General features: G+C 43.9%; 1 protein-coding gene across 8 annotated transcripts in view; it reads right to left on the bottom strand.

Annotated features, from left to right (window-relative positions):
- MTR (5-methyltetrahydrofolate-homocysteine methyltransferase) overlaps positions 1 to 18034 on the bottom strand; it is a 99559-nt gene that overhangs the window by 31438 nt on the left and 50087 nt on the right. For all 8 annotated transcript variants that reach the window (XR_004302512.1, XR_004302513.1, XM_032430285.1 and 5 more), the window contains 7 exons: positions 15540 to 15719; positions 13471 to 13587; positions 13062 to 13202; positions 7212 to 7301; positions 5800 to 5952; positions 3918 to 4025; positions 2685 to 2785 (listed from right to left, as the gene is read on the bottom strand). Coding sequence is in view for 6 of the 8 variants with exons in the window: in XM_032430285.1 (XP_032286176.1) it covers positions 2685 to 2785; positions 3918 to 4025; positions 5800 to 5952; positions 7212 to 7301; positions 13062 to 13202; positions 13471 to 13587; positions 15540 to 15719 (890 nt within the window). In the remaining 2 variants the exon portion in view is untranslated. The remainder of the gene's footprint in view (positions 1 to 2684; positions 2786 to 3917; positions 4026 to 5799; positions 5953 to 7211; positions 7302 to 13061; positions 13203 to 13470; positions 13588 to 15539; positions 15720 to 18034) is intronic.

Below are 18034 nucleotides of genomic sequence, written 5' to 3'. Positions count from 1 at the left end.
CAGTGTGCATTACCTGTTAAGTGGGAAAAATCCACATTTTCTATGTAATAATTAGTAAGGAGTATATCTAAAATCCATTTTCATGTACTATCTGATCAAAAATCAAATTACGTAAGAGGAATTTAACTAGAATATCAACATTAAACAGTACAGTTAAAGTTGTTTAACTTTATAACTAGAATCAATACTGGAAGATAAACTGACAGAGCACAGGGTCCTGACTTTTGGAACCAGAAGCCCTGGGCATATGGCCTGCCTCTTGCTGGCTGTGTGACCATGAAGAAACCGCTTAACCTCTCGAAGCCTCAGTTTCCTTGTGAGAAAGTGAGAAAGACAGTAATTGAAGCAGGCAGAGCAGGATCAAAACCATAAAAAGAAAGGAAGGATGAAAGAAAAGAAAGGAAAAGAAAAACATCAGGAAAAGAAGACAGAAAAAAATCAGTGCTATGAAAGCACTATCTAATTTGTGAAGTGGTAAACTAATGTTAGGTATTAGTAGACTCTCAGTGGATACATCCCTGAGGTCTATTCAAATTCTCAAATTTATACATTCTATTATAACATAGAATCTAATGCGTCATCCCCATAAAAATGTTCTCTGTCTAGACAGGACTATCGTCTTTAGTCCCCTTTACTTCCTTTTCCTTCACAAAGAAGGAAGTTCTTTCCATTTTATTAAATTCTCTGCATCAATGACAAACAGCCAGGAACTAGAAAGTTGTATTAGGATTTGGTACCAGATGGTTTGTTAGACTTACTCACTAGCTGGGTGGTTCACCCCAAATCCAGCCTAGAAACCTGATGCTCAGCAAAAGTACACATTTAACTACATAAGGTAGATTTTTGGGGCACTTGTCTACTAGCTGACGCCATAAAATTAAACTGACCAGGGGGCCACGTGTTAAGAGACACAAGACCCAAAAGGGTGTCTGACGGGATAGAAAATGTTTGCACATTCACTTATATTTTTATAAAAGGAATAATTACAGTTTCACTGGAGAAGATATTCCTCCAGTTAGACTTATGAGCAAAGATAAGCAGACTTTCAATGCACAAGACAAAGGACTAGATGTGCTGGAGGAAAGCCTTGGGTTTAATAAACAGGCTTTCACAAATGCTGACATTCCGCACTAGGAGCACCCTGGAGAAATGCCACAGTTCTCCCTGGCCTCTTACAATGTCTCTACTGGAGGAAAAAACATTCCTAGTGCGACTCTCTTGGCTACTTATCCATTTTTCAAAATAAAAAATTATAAACACTTGACAATTATATCTCAAGAATTGCTTTAGGAAGTTTACCTACAAACTGCTTTTTTCAACAGTTTCTGTTCCATGATCACGGTTGACTATGTAACCTGGCTATTTAGTAAACAATAAATTCCTTGAATTCTTGAGAAACGCCAACTAAACCATATCTGGTGTCACTAGTACAATGTGTGGTGTATAGGAGATGATCTATAAACATTTACGAGCTGAATTCAATTTTAACTAATTATGATGAATGCCAACAGAAGCCAACAACATGGGACTTGAAAAGGTGAAACAAGAGTGGAGATGTCTTATAGATTTCAGGAAGCAAACACCTTATCCAAATACTTATTCTACTGGGGAAATCTCATTACAACCACCTCCGCAGTATCTCCAATATATTTATCATTTAAAAAATAATGAATGCATTCCAAGAACAATATTCATTTCCAAGGACAAGAAGGAAGTGCTAAGTGTTCTGACAGTGAGTAGGCAGCAAACAGAAACACCAGTGAAGACAGAGGCAGAAAGGTGCCATCCTGACGCGGCTCCTCCATCTGGAGCCTCCCTGAGTGCTTCCTGGTTGCACTGAATTGCCTGGAAGGCAGAGATGGTTAACCAAGATGAGAGAGGGAGGGGATCAACGGGGAATTGTCACGGGACAGCAGGAGACACCTGTGAGGGGCTCCCTACTTCACAGAGAAAACGGCACATTGGAAAGAAGTCCATGACTCAAAGGGACTGGTGGTTGGACGTGGACCAGAGAAGGCATTAGTTACATTAGGCTTCTGATCATAAAGAATATGTTGAAATCTGGGCAAAATGTACACTTACGGTCATCAGCTCTCACACGGAAATAACTGAGGGCTGAATATTCACTCTAATGAGATATGTCAGCCAGAGATTTTACTTCTATACAACATTTCAAAATCTAGCTTCATTGTTTCCAAGAGGGATGCATGGTCCTGTTCTAAGCAGAGGAAAGAGAGAATTGTACAGTCACAGCCTTCTTACAACACCCCATTTAGCCAAAGTCTTATAAGATCTCAGTTCTAAAACATGGCAATTTATGGAGAAGAGAAACAGAATATGCCCCATGCCACTGGCTGTGGGCAGGAGCCCAGTGTTCTAGTTATTAGAGCCTAGGCCCAAGGTCGATTCTCAAGAAGCCTCTTGGTTGTTCTGACCCTGCTGGAATAGCTTTTCCTGTTCTTTTTGTCCTTACCACACAGATCACAGATTAATTACTAACTTACTTCATTTGAAAAGGTGTATTCAATGTAGAGAATGTACAAAACAGAGTCAGGAAACAGAAATGAAAAATCATCTACAATATCCATGGCCATACCCTCCCCCTCCTGACCAATAGGAATCATCCTGTTAATGCTTTTATTTTTAAATAAGAAAGGGGTTGAAAGAGGTGAGTCTTAACTTACCTGAAATTATTGCAGCCAAGGACCACGCCAACTATGTTCTTGCCTATGTCGTGCACGTCGCCCTTCACGGTAGCCAACACAATGGTGCCCTGGTAAGGATCCTGGGGAGTAAGCCACGCAGCTGAGCATTGCTGTGCTCACTTAGAGCAGATCACCTAATTCCCTAGAGCCAGACAGGTGTTGCCACAGAAAGCACTTTCACAAAACCAAGGCAACCTCAAAAGCAGACCTAGAACCCACATCACGTGCTCTGCCAGTAGAAAGCTGTAAGCCCGAGCTGTCTAAAGGAGGCCTGCCTCGTTGGTCAGCCCAAGAAGCTTCAACCGGGGGTTCCGTCACCTCAAAGAATAGGTTAAGGTCAACTACAAAACAGTCCCATAGCTGAAGAACATATCCTTAACTCCAAAAACGCTGTCTGATGAATATTTATTGTGAGCAGTAAGGGAGAAGGAGGGACCAGAGGGAGAAGTTGGAGAGTGCATACGGCCCATCGGAACCCGAATCACCATCTCAACGGCCCACTGCAGGGGCATTTCATTATATTTTGTTTCTTTAATACCATCGTGCTATGCACTGTGGGCACCCCTTCTCCCAAATACGTAACTAAATGAATGAATAAATCATTTTTTAAAAAGAGAAAAGAAAAGGGCATGCAAGGCAAGTGGGATTCTACATCTGTCAGAGCCATTGACAAACTCACATCAATATAAGAATTCAGAATCCCACAGGCCAAAGCCGGCTGAGCTTCACAGGGCACTAAACAAGGTCAAAGCTTAATGATTTACTCTGGTGGTGCAGCCAACAGGAGTTAAACTGGATCCAGAAGCAGTGCCGGAACGTTACCAGGGTACAGAGACGATCAGTGAAGAGGTTTTCCAAAGCCAAACATCACTCAGTTACCTCAAGGGCAGGGACCAAGCTCTGTAGCTACAGTGTGGAGCACCGTGCTGGGCACATAGTAGGAGCTCTGTTAAATGGTCAGCAGATGAATGAATGAACTGGTTTTGATTTGAAATCATGGGCTTTATCTGAAAAACTACGTTCATATTAAAAATTCACAAAGCCACACTCAAAGGAAAAGCCCAGGGTATTCTGAGACCGGGTCAAAGAGATTGTTGCTCCATTTTATCTTCAATGAGAAGCACAGCCAAGCCCCATGGTCCCTACCCCACCCCAGTAAGTCTTTGAGGCCAATTGCTCACAGGGCTCAGTGGCCTGGACAAAATGACTTGCCTCTTCTTCTTCTATGCCAGCATGCATTTTATTTTCTTCTCTTTCTTTTTCCATGAAGGGAATAAGGTGGCCAACAGCCTTCTTCATGACTCGAGCTGACTTTATAACCTAGGAAAAACACATGGAGTCAGGCGTCTTTACCTGATCCTGAATGGTTGCTGATGGCCACTTGTGAATTTCAGCCTAAATCAAGAATGCAAGCTTTGACCACTGGAGTCCACTTTTGACAGCAGACAGGATAAGGAACAAGTTCCTTGTGGGGAAAAACGATGAACAAGGCATAGCAGAAGGAAAACAAGGCTAGGACCCGCATGCTGTGATTTCTGTCTTCCAAACTTCTGCACGGTATTTTTTCCTCAGCCTAGAAGGCTGTCTATCACTTCTCCAGGTTCTAGGCATCCTTTTCCAGCATGAGCCCTTTCTCAGCCTTCTCTTCTCGATCCCCAGCATTACAATTCACTTATAATTAAGGCTCATGCTTAAGCAAGAACACGGCCTTTTACAAAATTCATCAATGTATCCTAAAATTCATGGGTGGAAGTATGATGGGAAACAGGATATTTGTTCAGTCTCCAAGTTTCTCCCTACAAGTAAATTCACAGTGCAGGAAACCTAGCAGACACCATTAACCAAATGAGCAGAGTTCTTATAACCATTAATGAGACCCAGCAACATTCTGGAATTCCTGATAAGATCCACTGTGAGGGGCACAGCAACGCTCTTATTCTTGCCGAAGAATGAGCAAACATCAGACAAACTCAAACTGAGGAACAGTCTACATAATAACTGTACTGTACTGAGGAAGGTAGGATAAAAAAGCAGTGCGGGATCTTGGAATAAAAAGAAAACAGTAGTGGAAAAACTGGTGAAATCTGAATGAGGTCCTTCTTTAACAGCATTACGTTGATGTTAATTTCTGGGTTCTGCTAACTGCGCGAGGGTCAAGTAAAAACGCTAACATGAGTGGAAGAAGTTGGGGGAGGGATACAAGACATTTTTCAAACTACATTGCAAAATGTCTAATGTTTACTCAAAAATGCTAAGTGAAAAATAAGTGAGCACCATGAAGAACCAAGACCGAGGAACTGTCACAGGTTGGAGGAGATTAAGAGGACAGGACAACGAAACGTTCCTTAGCTCAAGTTGGCGAGAGTTTCACTGGTGCATGTGTTAAAACTCATCAAACTGCATCCTCTAAATATGTGCACTTCGTTGTATGTTAATTATAAAACAATAAAGCTGTTTTAAAAAGGGGGTAAATGTTATAAAGGAAATGGGCAATGAATTGAATACAGAATGAGTAATAAAAAAAACAGAAACAAAAACAGGGCCTTTAAGTTTTGTGTAATGCCTCGCAGCCCTAACCGTGATGGCTCAACACAAGTTTGTTCACTGATATGGTCAACAGCTTCTATAAATCAAAATGAGAGTTCTGGCTTTCTCGAAAGTTACAACGTAATGTATATCACTATTTTAAATGGGAACGATTTGTTCAAAATACACATCCTTAAAGATGAATACTTGCTGGCAAATCAAACGCGAATGCTATGAACTTTACATTCATCTTGGGTTTTATTGTAACTTGGGGGAAGAGCAGATGGGTGTTGGGAGTAAGAGATGGGACACAGATCCAAACATGGAGATCAGAATGCTAACAGTTTCCATTGACCTCTAACCTGCACCTCACCCTAAAGATGGACCTTCCAGACACTACTCTTGAACACATTTAGAGAAAGAATGACCCGATCTCAAATGTCCACAAGCTCTTATCAAAACCAAAACCTGAGAAATATACCCGAACTTACTATTTATTAAAAGACAAAGTCTTTTTCTTCCGGTTGTAAAAACTACCCCCCCTCCGCTTTCCCCATCTTTTGCTAACCTGAGGTAGAAACATTTTTCCAGCTCCAAAAAGGTCACCGACAACTTTCATGCCGTTCATCAGAGGCCCTTCGATTATATTCAGAGGCCGGGGATATTTTTCCTGGTTTAACCTGGCTTCCTCAGTGTCCTCAATAATATATTTTTCAATACCCTATTAAAAAAAAAAAAAAAGTTAGGGAAAAAAATCACATTAAAAATTGGCTTAAGTCCAAATACCCAATAAAGAATGAATCATGGAAATGCTTAAGAGTTCAGGTTTTGGAATCAGATTGCATGGGTTCAAATCCTGACTCCTATCACTAATCTTAGCAATTTACCAAGCCTCAGTTTCCTAAATTAAATTGTCATATAGTACCTGCCTCAGGCGGTTATTTTGAGGATTAAATGAAATACCCTATGTAAAGTGCTTAGCCGACTGGACTGACACAATGTAAGTACTCAGTAAAAGTGAGTTCCTAGTGAGAGAAGAAATACTAGTAAGTAAAGTTCAAATTCATCATAAAATACACTTTGCATCCTAGTGGTTCAGCAGAGTATCCATTACTAAAGATCTCCTGTGAAATCAGCATGTTTTGTCCCTATGAAGCTCTGGGGCTGGGGGAGGAATGACAATGGGCAGGACCCTGAGGTGAAGTTCAAATCCATGAAGCTTCCGCGGGCTTCTCCAGCCATCACTGATCAAGCCCTAATCCTCCGTGTCCACAGTTTGAGATCCCTTGGTTGTGGCTGACTGATTGCACAACTTCAAATATGCGAATCTCAAAAGCTTCAAGAAGTTAAAAGTTAAATTTGAGAGCCAAAAAAAACCCTGAAATTCTCCAGACCACAATGAGGACAATGAAGCCAAGAGATTATGTTGTCTAAAATTCCAATTATCAGGATGCCTATGTGGCTTAGTCGGCTAAGTGTCTGCCTTTGGCTCAGATCATGATCCCAGGGTCCTGGGATCGAGTCCCGCATCAGCCTCCCTGTTCAGCAGGGAGTCTGCTTCTCCCTCTCCCTCTGCCGCTCCCCCTCATTGGGCTCGCTCTCTCTCACTCTGACAAATAAATAAATAAAATCTTAAAAAAAAATTCCAATTATCAGCAGAAGAGCCCAGACTTGCCTGTTGATCAAAAGACAGCAATCTGGTCTAGGAGAGTGTTTCTCAACCTTGGCACCACGGACATTCTGGGCTGAACGACTGTCATGTGGAGCCTATCCTGTGCACTATGGGATGTCCACAGCATCCCTGGCCACTGGATGCCAGGAACACCTCCCACCCCCTCCTGTGACAACCAAAAATATCTCCAGACTGAGCCAACGGTCCTGGAGGTGGTTGGTGGGGGGGGCACACTCCCTCGGGGCTGGTGTAGGGACTCTCCCCTCCAGCCGTCCGGTTCACGCTCACTCCAGGCTCCTACAACTCACCTTCACGAGGGCGTACTCCAGGCGTTCTTCGATGGGGCCATTCCTCCACTCATCAGTCTGGATGACTTTCTTCCCTCCTTTGCCATGAGTCTGAGTTGAAATTAGGACAGACAGATGAGTATAACAGGCCCTCCTTGAACTACGTAGGAGCAAAAAACTGTGCCTCATTCTTCTCATATACTACCAGCGCTTAGCTGAGTATCCAGCATGAATTAAGGTCTCAATAAATGTTTGCAGGAAGGAGAGATAAGGAGAGGTCTTTCAGGATTTGATCCTGTAGCAGAAGGACACAGTGAGGCCCCCATTCTTCCTTTCCTACAAGGTAACAATTTCAAACGAAGGATTTCCAGGGCAGTAAGAGAAGCTCTTCCCCACATGTGAGGGGCCTCCAGAGCCCTCCACAAGGAGCATCATTACCCACAAATATGTGCAGAGAGCTGATGGGTGGAGTCAGCATCCAGGAGGTGGGCATGCCAAGAGCCACAGGACACGGCCTACGCCCTCCAGGCCTTGGCCACATCCTAGGGGAGGCAGAGAGGGCAAGCCACCAGAGAAAGCATGTGCCGGGGTCTGAATGAGCAGATAATACAGACAACTGCGTGATACAAACTAGACCGGGAACTTTGAGCAACGAGTCATCATCACAAACCAGGGTGGAGAGAGACCTCGAAGAAATGGATGGATTCAGCAAAGGGACAAAAAGTGCCACGATCGTGGCCCATCAGGTGAACTGCATGACCTTATTATCTGTTTTCTCCACATCAACTGGTGGCATCACTCGCCCCAACCAAAAATCTATGGAACAGTCTTTAATATTCATTCCTCTCGTTCGGTCACTCACCGAGTCCTAATGACTACACCTCCTCTAAACTCCTCCCTGCCCCGTTTCCACATTTTCATGGTCCAAGCCACTAGCTGGTCTCTGCAGCCCAGAATCCCCCCAGTCTACAGTGTATCTTCTGCACTGTAACCAGAGGGGCCTTCCCAAACTGCAAATCTCATCAAACCACCCCACGTGACAAAAGTCATCATAAGTGTCCCATTCCTCCCAGGATAGAGTAGCTTCCATGCCAAGCACTCCTTTTCAAGGCTGCTCTCTGTGCCATGCAATGCCCCCACCTGGCTTTCTCCGATTGCTTCATCTTCTGCCATGCCCAGCAAGCTTAGCTACCCCAAACATTTCAGTTCCTCACACTCTCTGTCATCTCTTTCACCTCTGGGCCTCCACATTCATTCGCGTGACACACGTTTATTCAGCACCTACCCTCATGCCGGTCCCCGGCTAGACGCAAATTCCCCGCCCTGGCAGGGACCAACAGCCCTGCACTCCAACGCCAGAGCCCAGCCTGGCTAAGTCCCATTTAGCTTTCATGTCTGCCCTGACCCGCGCCTCCTGGGAAGCCTGCCCGGACCACCTCTACCTTTGGGATCAGGGGCCCTCCTGTGCGTTCTCACAGCTTCCTGCACTTGCCCTATCCCAGCACCAACCCGACTGGGTTACAACTGCCTCTCGCATTTTCGTACACCTCACTCAACCGTAGGCCCTGGAGGGGCCCATCTCTCTTACTGGTTAGATCCTCTATGCTCAGTGAAGTGCACAGCACAGAACAAGAGCTCAGTAAATATTAGCTGAGTGATTTAATGCTGAACAAAACCAGATTTTCTGGAGCCACGTTTATGCAGGATAGTAGAGGACAAGTCACAGAGCACCAGAAATCCATGCTATCGAGTTTGGATTTAACCTTCCAGGCAGTTGGGGCGGGGGGAGGTGGTGAGAGCAGGACCAAATTCAAAGTTCTGAAGCTGCTGGGGTGCCTGGGTGGCTCAGTCGTTGGGCGTCTGCCTTTAGCTCAGGTCATGATCCAAGGGTCCTGGGATTGAGCCCCGCATTGGGCTCCCTGCTCGGTGGGAAGCCTGCTTCTCCCTCTCCCACTCCCTCTGCTTGTGTTCCCCTTCTTGCTGTCTCTCCCTCTGTCAAATAAATAAATAAAATCTTTAAAAAAAAAATTCTGAAGCTGCAGAACAGCAAAGCAGTATTTTTAAAAGCTCAGAAGGGGGAATAGATTTTAAAAGTCCGTGATCAAGGCCTGGACCACAGCGGTGGTGACAGGAAGGAAAGAAGACAAGCATAAAGACATTACGTAACGGACAACACGTTAGAAGAGAGGGAAGGAAGGACCCAGGGAGAGCCCCCAGAACCGCAGGGCTGGGGTGCTAACGGCAAGACTGATGGCACAAGGGCTTCCTCCCCTACCAGAAAAACTAAAGATGGTGACTCCAAAAGAATGACTGGCAGCATTATTGCCAGTAGCCAGGCACAGAAGCAACCTAAATGTGCATGGGTGGATGAACAGACACAGAAAATGTGGCATAGACACATACAAGGTAATACTATTCGGCCATAAAGAAGGAGAAAAACCCAAACCAGAGTTGTGTGGCACTGCCAAAAGAAAACCAAAAAGAGAAGAGAAGAGGAAGTCCTTCTGAAGCTCACAATCCTCTCACTTGATACGTGTGACGCACCATTTGCTCTGTTAGCCATGGCATCAGGCCATTCCTGCGGGTGGGACAGAGTCTGAGGAGTGAAAACAGGACAGGGTTCCTAACACTCTTGGAGAAAGGACCTGGCGTGTTCACAGAAAGATCCCACGGTGCGCAGCGCTGTGGGGCGGGGAGCGGTCAGGACCTATGTGACGATGAACAGTGGCTACTGACGATCCGGGGAAGGCCAACGAAGATTTCACCCGAGTGTCAGAGGCTGCAATGAATGAAAACTACCCCACCTGATGACTGTGCTTCAGAAAATCAAAACTTAAAACAAAGGGCACATTTGAAAGCTGCTATTTCAGGAGTACAACATGGCATGCTGAGCCCACCTTGCTTTCCAACTAGTTATTCGAGAGAACCCTCTCCACAATCTAAGTGCAAAATCCGCACAGGTGGGACCACACACCTGCCACGCTGTGGATGCTCATCAAACACGAGGTTACCGAGCAAACCGACCAACGGTCATGTCCATCTGGCTGTCCGTGTCTCTGTCACTACTACTCTAGAGTAGATCCCGAGTCAGAGGCTCCCCATGGGATCTGTGCTTTGTTTCTGACAAACAAAAAAGCTGGACAGGCATCAAGGGGAGTAAACTGCTCGAGAGGAAGACAAAGAAGAACATGACCTCCAGTGGCAATGAGGAAGATGAAGGCCAGACCAAGGATCCAATAACTTTTTTCCCAGAAAAGCATCAAAAATATTCTCACAACCCAAGGTCATTCAGGAGCCACTGTCTTCAGAGCAGAGATCCTTCCAGGCCAAAGGGGTCATGACCTCTATTAGGGTACCGCTTAATAAAGAAACTCCATGGGAAAAAAAGGAAAGAAAGAAACTCCATGGAAATCATATGGTACCATGATACCTGGAACTTTTCATTACCAAAAATAATTTACTTACCACAGGTCAGCCTGTGCCAAATTTAAGTAATTATTTTTCAATAAACCCATTAACTCCCCCGAAGTGGGATTAGAGAGCTTAGCAAGATCAGAAAAAAGACTCTTTCCACCTTTTAAGATTTTATTTGAGAGAGAGAGAAAGAGAGAGAACAAGCAAGCAGAGGGGCAGAGGGAGAGGGAGAAGCAGACTCTCCGCTGAGCAGGGAGCCCGACGAGGGGCTCGATCCCAGGACCCAAGATTATGAGCTGAGCCGAAGGCAGATGCTTAACCAACTGAGCCACCCAGGCGCCCCTCCACCTTTTCAATAACATATCACACAGGAACTTGGGTACAGACTTCATCATTTAATAACAAAAAGAGATAATCATTCTCTTGCAAAGAAAAAAAAAAATCCTTGCCCCTTATTTGCCTCTTAATTTCACTGCTTTTTATGCTCCATTTGCACTCAGTATATCCTGAGAAATGCTACAGAGCTGGCAACTCCTGGGACTTATGAAGTATACCTGTTTTGGTTATTAATTCCCTTAATGGTAAGAGAAGTCACCTTGAATGTAGACAGCCTACTTGACAGAGGGGTCAATGGCTTGTAATAAGTCCTTGTGGTTACATTAAGAGGGAGAAAATTTCTTATATGATGGATTATTAAACTCTTGCAATTGCTATTAAGATTTCCCTCAGTTTGGCCGTGCCCCAGAGGCAAAACCTCTTGACAGCTCAGCACAACGTGCAGAAAGAAAAACTTGTAAACAAATGCTAACAGTAAACAGAGCCAAAAGAATGACTGACATAAAATACAAAGTCAACAACACCTTAAATGAGAATAGTCTTTCAATGAAGGAGCCCGATCTTTCCTACGTGACAGAGTGGAGGAAAAATTGAAATAGCGCATCCTTGAGTGGGTTAAGAACTCTTTAGTGCAACTTCATGTTTATAGAACCCGCGATGCCCTTTTGGCCTTCAACAGAACACTGTCTCAGTTATTATTCCACTGGGTGGAAGACAGGTGAAGAAGAAAACAGGGTAGTGTTCCACACTCAGGGGCTAAGTACTTTGTCTAGATGAGCAGAAACAGCCCTGGAAAGATGGGGGGGAAAATCTAGAGACTGTTTCTTATGCAATGAGCTGAGAAGCAGAACATGATTATATTTGCAATAATCAAGACCTGAGACATTCTGTCCTGGGTCCACAAGAGAAATCAACAAAGTTTTTAAGGAACTGGGAGGAGGGTCCTGTGCTCACCGGCACAGTCTGATCTCCATCAGCTTTGCTGAGCCTACGGCAATTTCAGAAATTTAAATCTTGCCACCCATAAAGCTGACAAATCAAGGATGCAGTTAATCCTAAACCATCCTAGCCTTCTTCCAGAACACTCTAGTACTCACTCTGCAATGGAAGAGGAAAAGTAAACATTGCTGCCAGAGTTATATTCAGATTTTAACACGGAAAACATTAACAAACGGGACAGCATCCATGAAAGCGTTCTACCACTTTCCCCACGTACTTTGTGAGAAAAATGTCTTCCTTGCCATTGCTTTCTGAAATAAATTAAAAAGTTTTTTTTGAGGTAAAGATGTCATCTCTCCTTAAACAGGATTCCAGGAAGCAGCACCTATGATAGATGCTTAATGTACCTACGACTGCCTGGCACACAATAAGAGGGAAACAAGAAACCGATTTTTGGATTAATTATCATATTCTCATGTCTTTAGATCAAATGTGTATAGACCCCAAGCCTCAAACTGCGGAACCTTCCCACAGATGGACCAGATCCTGATATAAAGAAATGTAAACACATTGCAATGAGTACCAAGTAATAACACAGCCACACAAGAAAAGCCAAAACAGCGAATTTAAATTATGAGGTGGAAAAATATCTCGTAAAATGGAAAGATGTTCCCAATATACTGCTAAACAAATAGGTTACCAAAAAGCATCTAGAATAGAGGTCTGTTTTTGTAAAACTGTGTGTGTGTGTGTGTGCGTGTGTGTGAGTGTGCATGTATGTATGTGTGTGTGTGTACACAGCTGTGAGGACATAATCATTTCGAAAATAAACCAAAACCATGACTGGAAGGTCATAACATCTCAACAGTGGTTAACTTTGGGTGACAGGGTTCTGAGTGATTTTTATTTCCTTCTTTTGCTTGTCTATATTTTATAAATTTTCTAGAATAACTATGTGTTACTTCAGTATGGGACAAAATTAGTTTTACAATTTAAAACAGATTTAAAGAAACCTAGACCCTTAACTAAAATGGCTTCTCTGGGACTCTCTGTAGAAATCTTCAGTGACCCAAAGACATGATTAGATGCCTGCTCCTGGTCTACAACAGAGGTCAAATAACTGTAAGTGCGTGACAAGTTCGAAGGCAGGAAAAGCCCTAGTCAGAACACTTTTCTCTCTACCTGAGCATAGCGCAGGAGCTTCTCAGTGGCTTCAGGGTCTTTATTCCAGATGAGATCTTCACAGAGCTGGAGAAGCTCCTTGTGGATATCATCATATACGGGGAGGCTTCCCGCATTCACTATCCCCATGTCCATACCAAACTAAGGGCAAGAAAAAGAAAAAAATGAGGATTTCCAGGGATACTCTACATCAGGGGTCAGCAAACATTTTCTGTAGAAAATATTTTTAGGTCACAGTCTCTGTCACAGCTACTCAGCTCTGCAACCGTCCCAGAAAAGCTGCCATGGACAACATATATAGCACGAACAGGACGTTATTCACAGAGACTGGAAGCAGGCCAGAGCCAGTCTGTGGGCCAAACCCCTGCCCTAAGTTGCTTTCAAAGGGCAAACAGGTGTTCTACCATACCTTGATTGCGTGGTAAAGGAAAACCCCATGCATTGCTTCTCGAATGGCTTCCATTCCGCGGAAGGAGAAGGACAAGTTGGAAAGACCTCCACTTACTCGGGCTCCAGGTAGGGTTTCCTGGCAAAAATTTTAAAATGTGAAAAGATTTCCCTATTTTGCCAAAAGCAGGAATCACAGCCCTCAAGCTTTATATGTAAGAGTGGAAAGTAAAAAACATGAAGTTCGACATAATCCAGAGCTTCTTGTAGTCAGACAGAGACCAAAACTTGCCATATTATGGCATCGCGGAAGCACTGCCTCATAGAGTTTCTCCTACTAGACTCTAATATCCCTGAGAGAAAATAAAAAATTCTGCCTTATCTCTGTAGGTCTCCTCAGTGGGCCTGATGAGGCCGCGGTACCTAGTGAGTGTGCCATAAAATATTTCCTGAATCGGTAACAGACACAGAGAGTACTTTGTCATTCACTCAAAGGCTTCTGGAGCCTGAATGAACCAACTCCCTAATTCACCATAAACTTGACTAATTCTAACAGGACAGAATGAAACTGAGATTCCCAGCACACCTTAGGACCATGTCCAGCATCAGCACGCATGTGGGAACAACAGGAACTCTTACTCCCTGTCAGCTAAAGTGCAAACCAGCTCGAGTGTTTAGGGAGACAGTTCGCCGTACCTACTGCTGTGACCCGACCATCCCACTTCTGGGGTATACGCTATAGAAAAACACATGTGCACTCAAGTTACACATACAAGAATGATCACGGCAGCATTGCTCATACTGTCCAAAACGGGAAACAAACCAAATGTCTATCAACACTAGAACAGTTAATTGTGGAATAGTTACACGATGAAATGTTATACCTTCATGAAAATGAACAAAGTCCAAGCTACAACAACATAGATGAATTTTTTAAGTAAGTTTGGGTAAGCCAAAAAGGCCTAAGAATCTTAAGACTCTATTTATATGAAGCTCAAAAATTGGCCAAACTAAACTGCATTGTTTATACAGCCGATTCTCGGTATTTGCGGGAGTTATGTTGTATAAAGTCACTGTGAACAACGAATTCGGGAATATTGAGAACCACTGCTCCTCGGGGGAAAAGTAGAGTTATGCTTCCGTGAACCCCTGGTCACACAATTTTCATCTACTCATCAATACAAAAACCTGTTTTATGTGTGTTTCTGTGTAAAAACATCTTGTTTAATGAATACTATTGATTCACTAACACTGAGCTCGTGGCCAACTGGCTCTCAACGACTCACGTCTAAACAAAGCTTATCTAAACACAAGCATTTTCTCCGTAAGGCTCGTCACGGCCTTCCTGCAACCAGGAACATTAGAAAGCACTTTAGCACTATACTTGGGGGCCATTTAGACAGAGAAATAAATTACCATGAGAAAGGTCAAAATGGTGAAAAACATGGCACTACGTAGACCATGCATTGGACACTTGTTTACAGAATGAGAGCTGAAACAAGTAGCAGAGTTTGTGGACCTCATCTGGGAACACGTGGGTTGGGCCACTTGAATTGTTCACCTCTCTGCAGAATGATTGCAAAAGCACCAAGAGAATTGATTTTGGGGTCACAAATAAACTTTAGCAAGTAGGTGAATCTGCAAACACAAAATCCATTGATAATTCAGACTGTACATAAGCGATAAAATGATAAAGAAAAGTAACAAAGTGGTATCATAAAACAGGATGACGGCTGCATCACAAAATTCAAAAGTTGAGGGTGTAATCTGAAAGGGAGAGTCACAGGGGCGCTAGGCATGGTCTGTTTCATGACCTAAGTAAAAGCTATTATGTGCTTCCTAATTATTTATTATACCCTGTATTTTTTATATATTTTCTCCAGTATGTACATTCTACTTCATAGCGTAAAACATCACATCAAAGAAAAATAATAAAGGGCCCTAAGTTTCAGAAAACCAATTTACTACCTAAGAGTAAACCGTCAACATTCCCAGCCAATAAACAGATATGTTAGCTCAAACTATTCACTGGAGCCATGACATAAATTTGAGTGATGTCCTGAGTAGAAGAGAGAAAATACCCATACTTACTTTAATGATTTTTGTTGCCTGGATAAAATTAACAGCATACAAGTTGTGCTCTTCCATCCCGGTACCAATGGTGAGGATGTTAGGGTCAAAGATGATGTCATTTGGATTAAAGCCCAGTTTTTTCACAAGTAGATGGTAGGCCCGCATGCACACTCTGATTTTGGTGTCTGTTTCTGTCGCCTGGGGAAAGGAGCAAAAGATGTAATTTAAAATAGAAAAATGAAGTGTTATCTATGAAAACAGAAGCACATTTTACTTTTCAAAGGCACTTAACTATCAATGCTTGGATTTCATAGAAATCCAAATGCCAAGCAGCCTCTCAGCATTTATCAAATTATCTCAGAGGAGGAGATGGTTTAAAGTCACTTTGTGTTTTCATCCGTACAACAGCTACGCTGCTTCTGTGAAAATCACATCTTACACACACACAGATGGTAGATTAATAAACAGGCTTCATACAAAATACACACATGCGATAAAGATTCAAATGCTCCTAAGGAACAATGAAAAAATAAGCATCCCTCCTGTCCCGAACTGCCCGCAGTACCTTAATGCATCATCCAGGCAACACTACCACAAGCTTCTGAGATCTTCCTGCTCTGACATTCCACAAAGATTCAAGGATATGTCCCCAGCTTCTTCCCAACCCCCCAAACACTGGCTAATTAATGTGGGCCTTAAGCCATCAATATAAATTAGTATTGCTCTTCAAAATAATGACATTGGAAGGCAAAGGAGTGACTCCAGCAAAGACTCGAACTCCCAGTCACTTCCCCTCATCCTCAGAATCAGGGCCCACATCTCTGGTTTGATTTCCTACCAACTGCCCCTCCTCTACTCTACTCTCCCCCCAGTTCCTCTGACAGTCCTGAAACCTGCCCAGCTCCTCCTACCTTAGGGCCTTTCCATTTATCGATGCCACTGCTCAGGACACACCAGGACGTGGCCGTGTGCCTCACGTCACTCGAGTCTCTTCCCAGTAAGGCCTTCCTCACTCACCGGCTCCAAACCAGCCCCTCCGCCATCTTGCCTGCTTCCTTTGTCTTCTTTATGGTACCTCTTTCTAGAACTTGTATTTATTTGGCAACTTCTTTATCTGTTTTATTATTTATTATTAACTTGTTGAGCCAGAATGCCAATCTTGCTATACCCCCCAAGTCTACAGCAGTGCCTGCCCAGAGTATGTACTCAATACTGTTCACTGAATGAATGTATGCTGCTTTTACTCAAAGCCTTTCCAAACTCTGTCATGGAGACTCTCTTCCCATCTAATTTACAACCTCAACACAGAGCTTATGCCCCAAAGTACATTCTGAGTGATTTTTTATATAAAAAAATCAAGTCTGGGGTGCCTGGGTGGCTCAGTTGGTTAAATGTCTGCCTTTGGCTCAGATCATGATCCCAGGGTCCTGGGATCGAATCCTGCATTGGGCTCCCTGCTTTGTGGGGGGTCTGCTTCTCCCTCTCCCTTTACCCCTGCCCGCCCCCCCTCCCCCTGTTCTCCCTTGCTCTGCTCTCTCTCAAATAAATAAATAAATAATCTTAAAAAAAATTTATCAAATCCGCTCTGAAGAAAAGCTGAACACTTGCTAGCACTAGAGTGGTTCCAAAATACTAAGTCACATACAATTCTGAAGAGATGTGCAAAATGCTCCTGGAAAGTGGCCAACACCAATGAACCGCATGTTGAGTCTCCAAGCTGCCTACATTGAGGCAGGGCGCCCTTGGCTAGATGCGGACACTAAGCATGGTGAAGACTCAGGTCCTGATCACACACATTCTGACCTCTGGAGAGGGCTCTCCAGGCAAGCACACAGATGAGGGTGGGGACACTGTTGTAGCTCCGGGGTATTCAGGGAGGCCCCACCTTCCAGAGAAAGACATGGTAGTCTAATTACACAAAGAGCTCGCGCTTACATCTAGGCTTTCAATAGCTTACCTACTTTGGTATCCATTCAACTATTCCCTTCAGTCTCGAATGTCTCCCTGCTTCCTGCAGCTGGTGGGGTTAGATTTCACCTCTGGCTGCCTCAAGGCCCCCATGACGAAGCAGACCAAGGGGCCCTGGGAGAGGGAGACAGGAGTGGGCTCTGTGGCCTCACTGCTCCAGGCTTTAGGGAAGGTGGCAAGCTCTCATCTTCCTTAACTGAATTTCTTCAACAACTTACTTACTCCTTCAGTGAGAGTGACAAGGTTAAGAGCAAAATGTGGGCCCAGAAGAAAGGAGTCAGGAGCAGGTCACCCAGGGAAGCCTTTAGTTTTAGACTTTGGTTCATCCTTTACCAGCGAGCCAAATGAGAATTGGAGGTTCCAGGTTCATGGCCCAGCTAAGCTCCCTAAGAAAGAAGGTACAGGGGTTTGGGGCTACGAAGCTAGAAGCTAGAGCTTCTTAGAACCTAGTTTGGTTGGTAGGTCAAGAAATCAAGGTCCTGCTCATTTCTCCAAGCCACGAAGGACACCTGGCCTTATCTGGCAGGCTAAGTATGCTCCTCACA

The sequence above is a fragment of the Phoca vitulina genome, unplaced genomic scaffold (genome assembly GCF_004348235.1).
Source record: "Phoca vitulina isolate PV1807 unplaced genomic scaffold, GSC_HSeal_1.0 scaffold43, whole genome shotgun sequence".
Lineage (NCBI taxonomy): Eukaryota > Metazoa > Chordata > Mammalia > Carnivora > Phocidae > Phoca > Phoca vitulina.
Note: the sequence above shows the minus strand (reverse complement) of the source record. Positions and strands in the feature narration are given on the sequence as shown.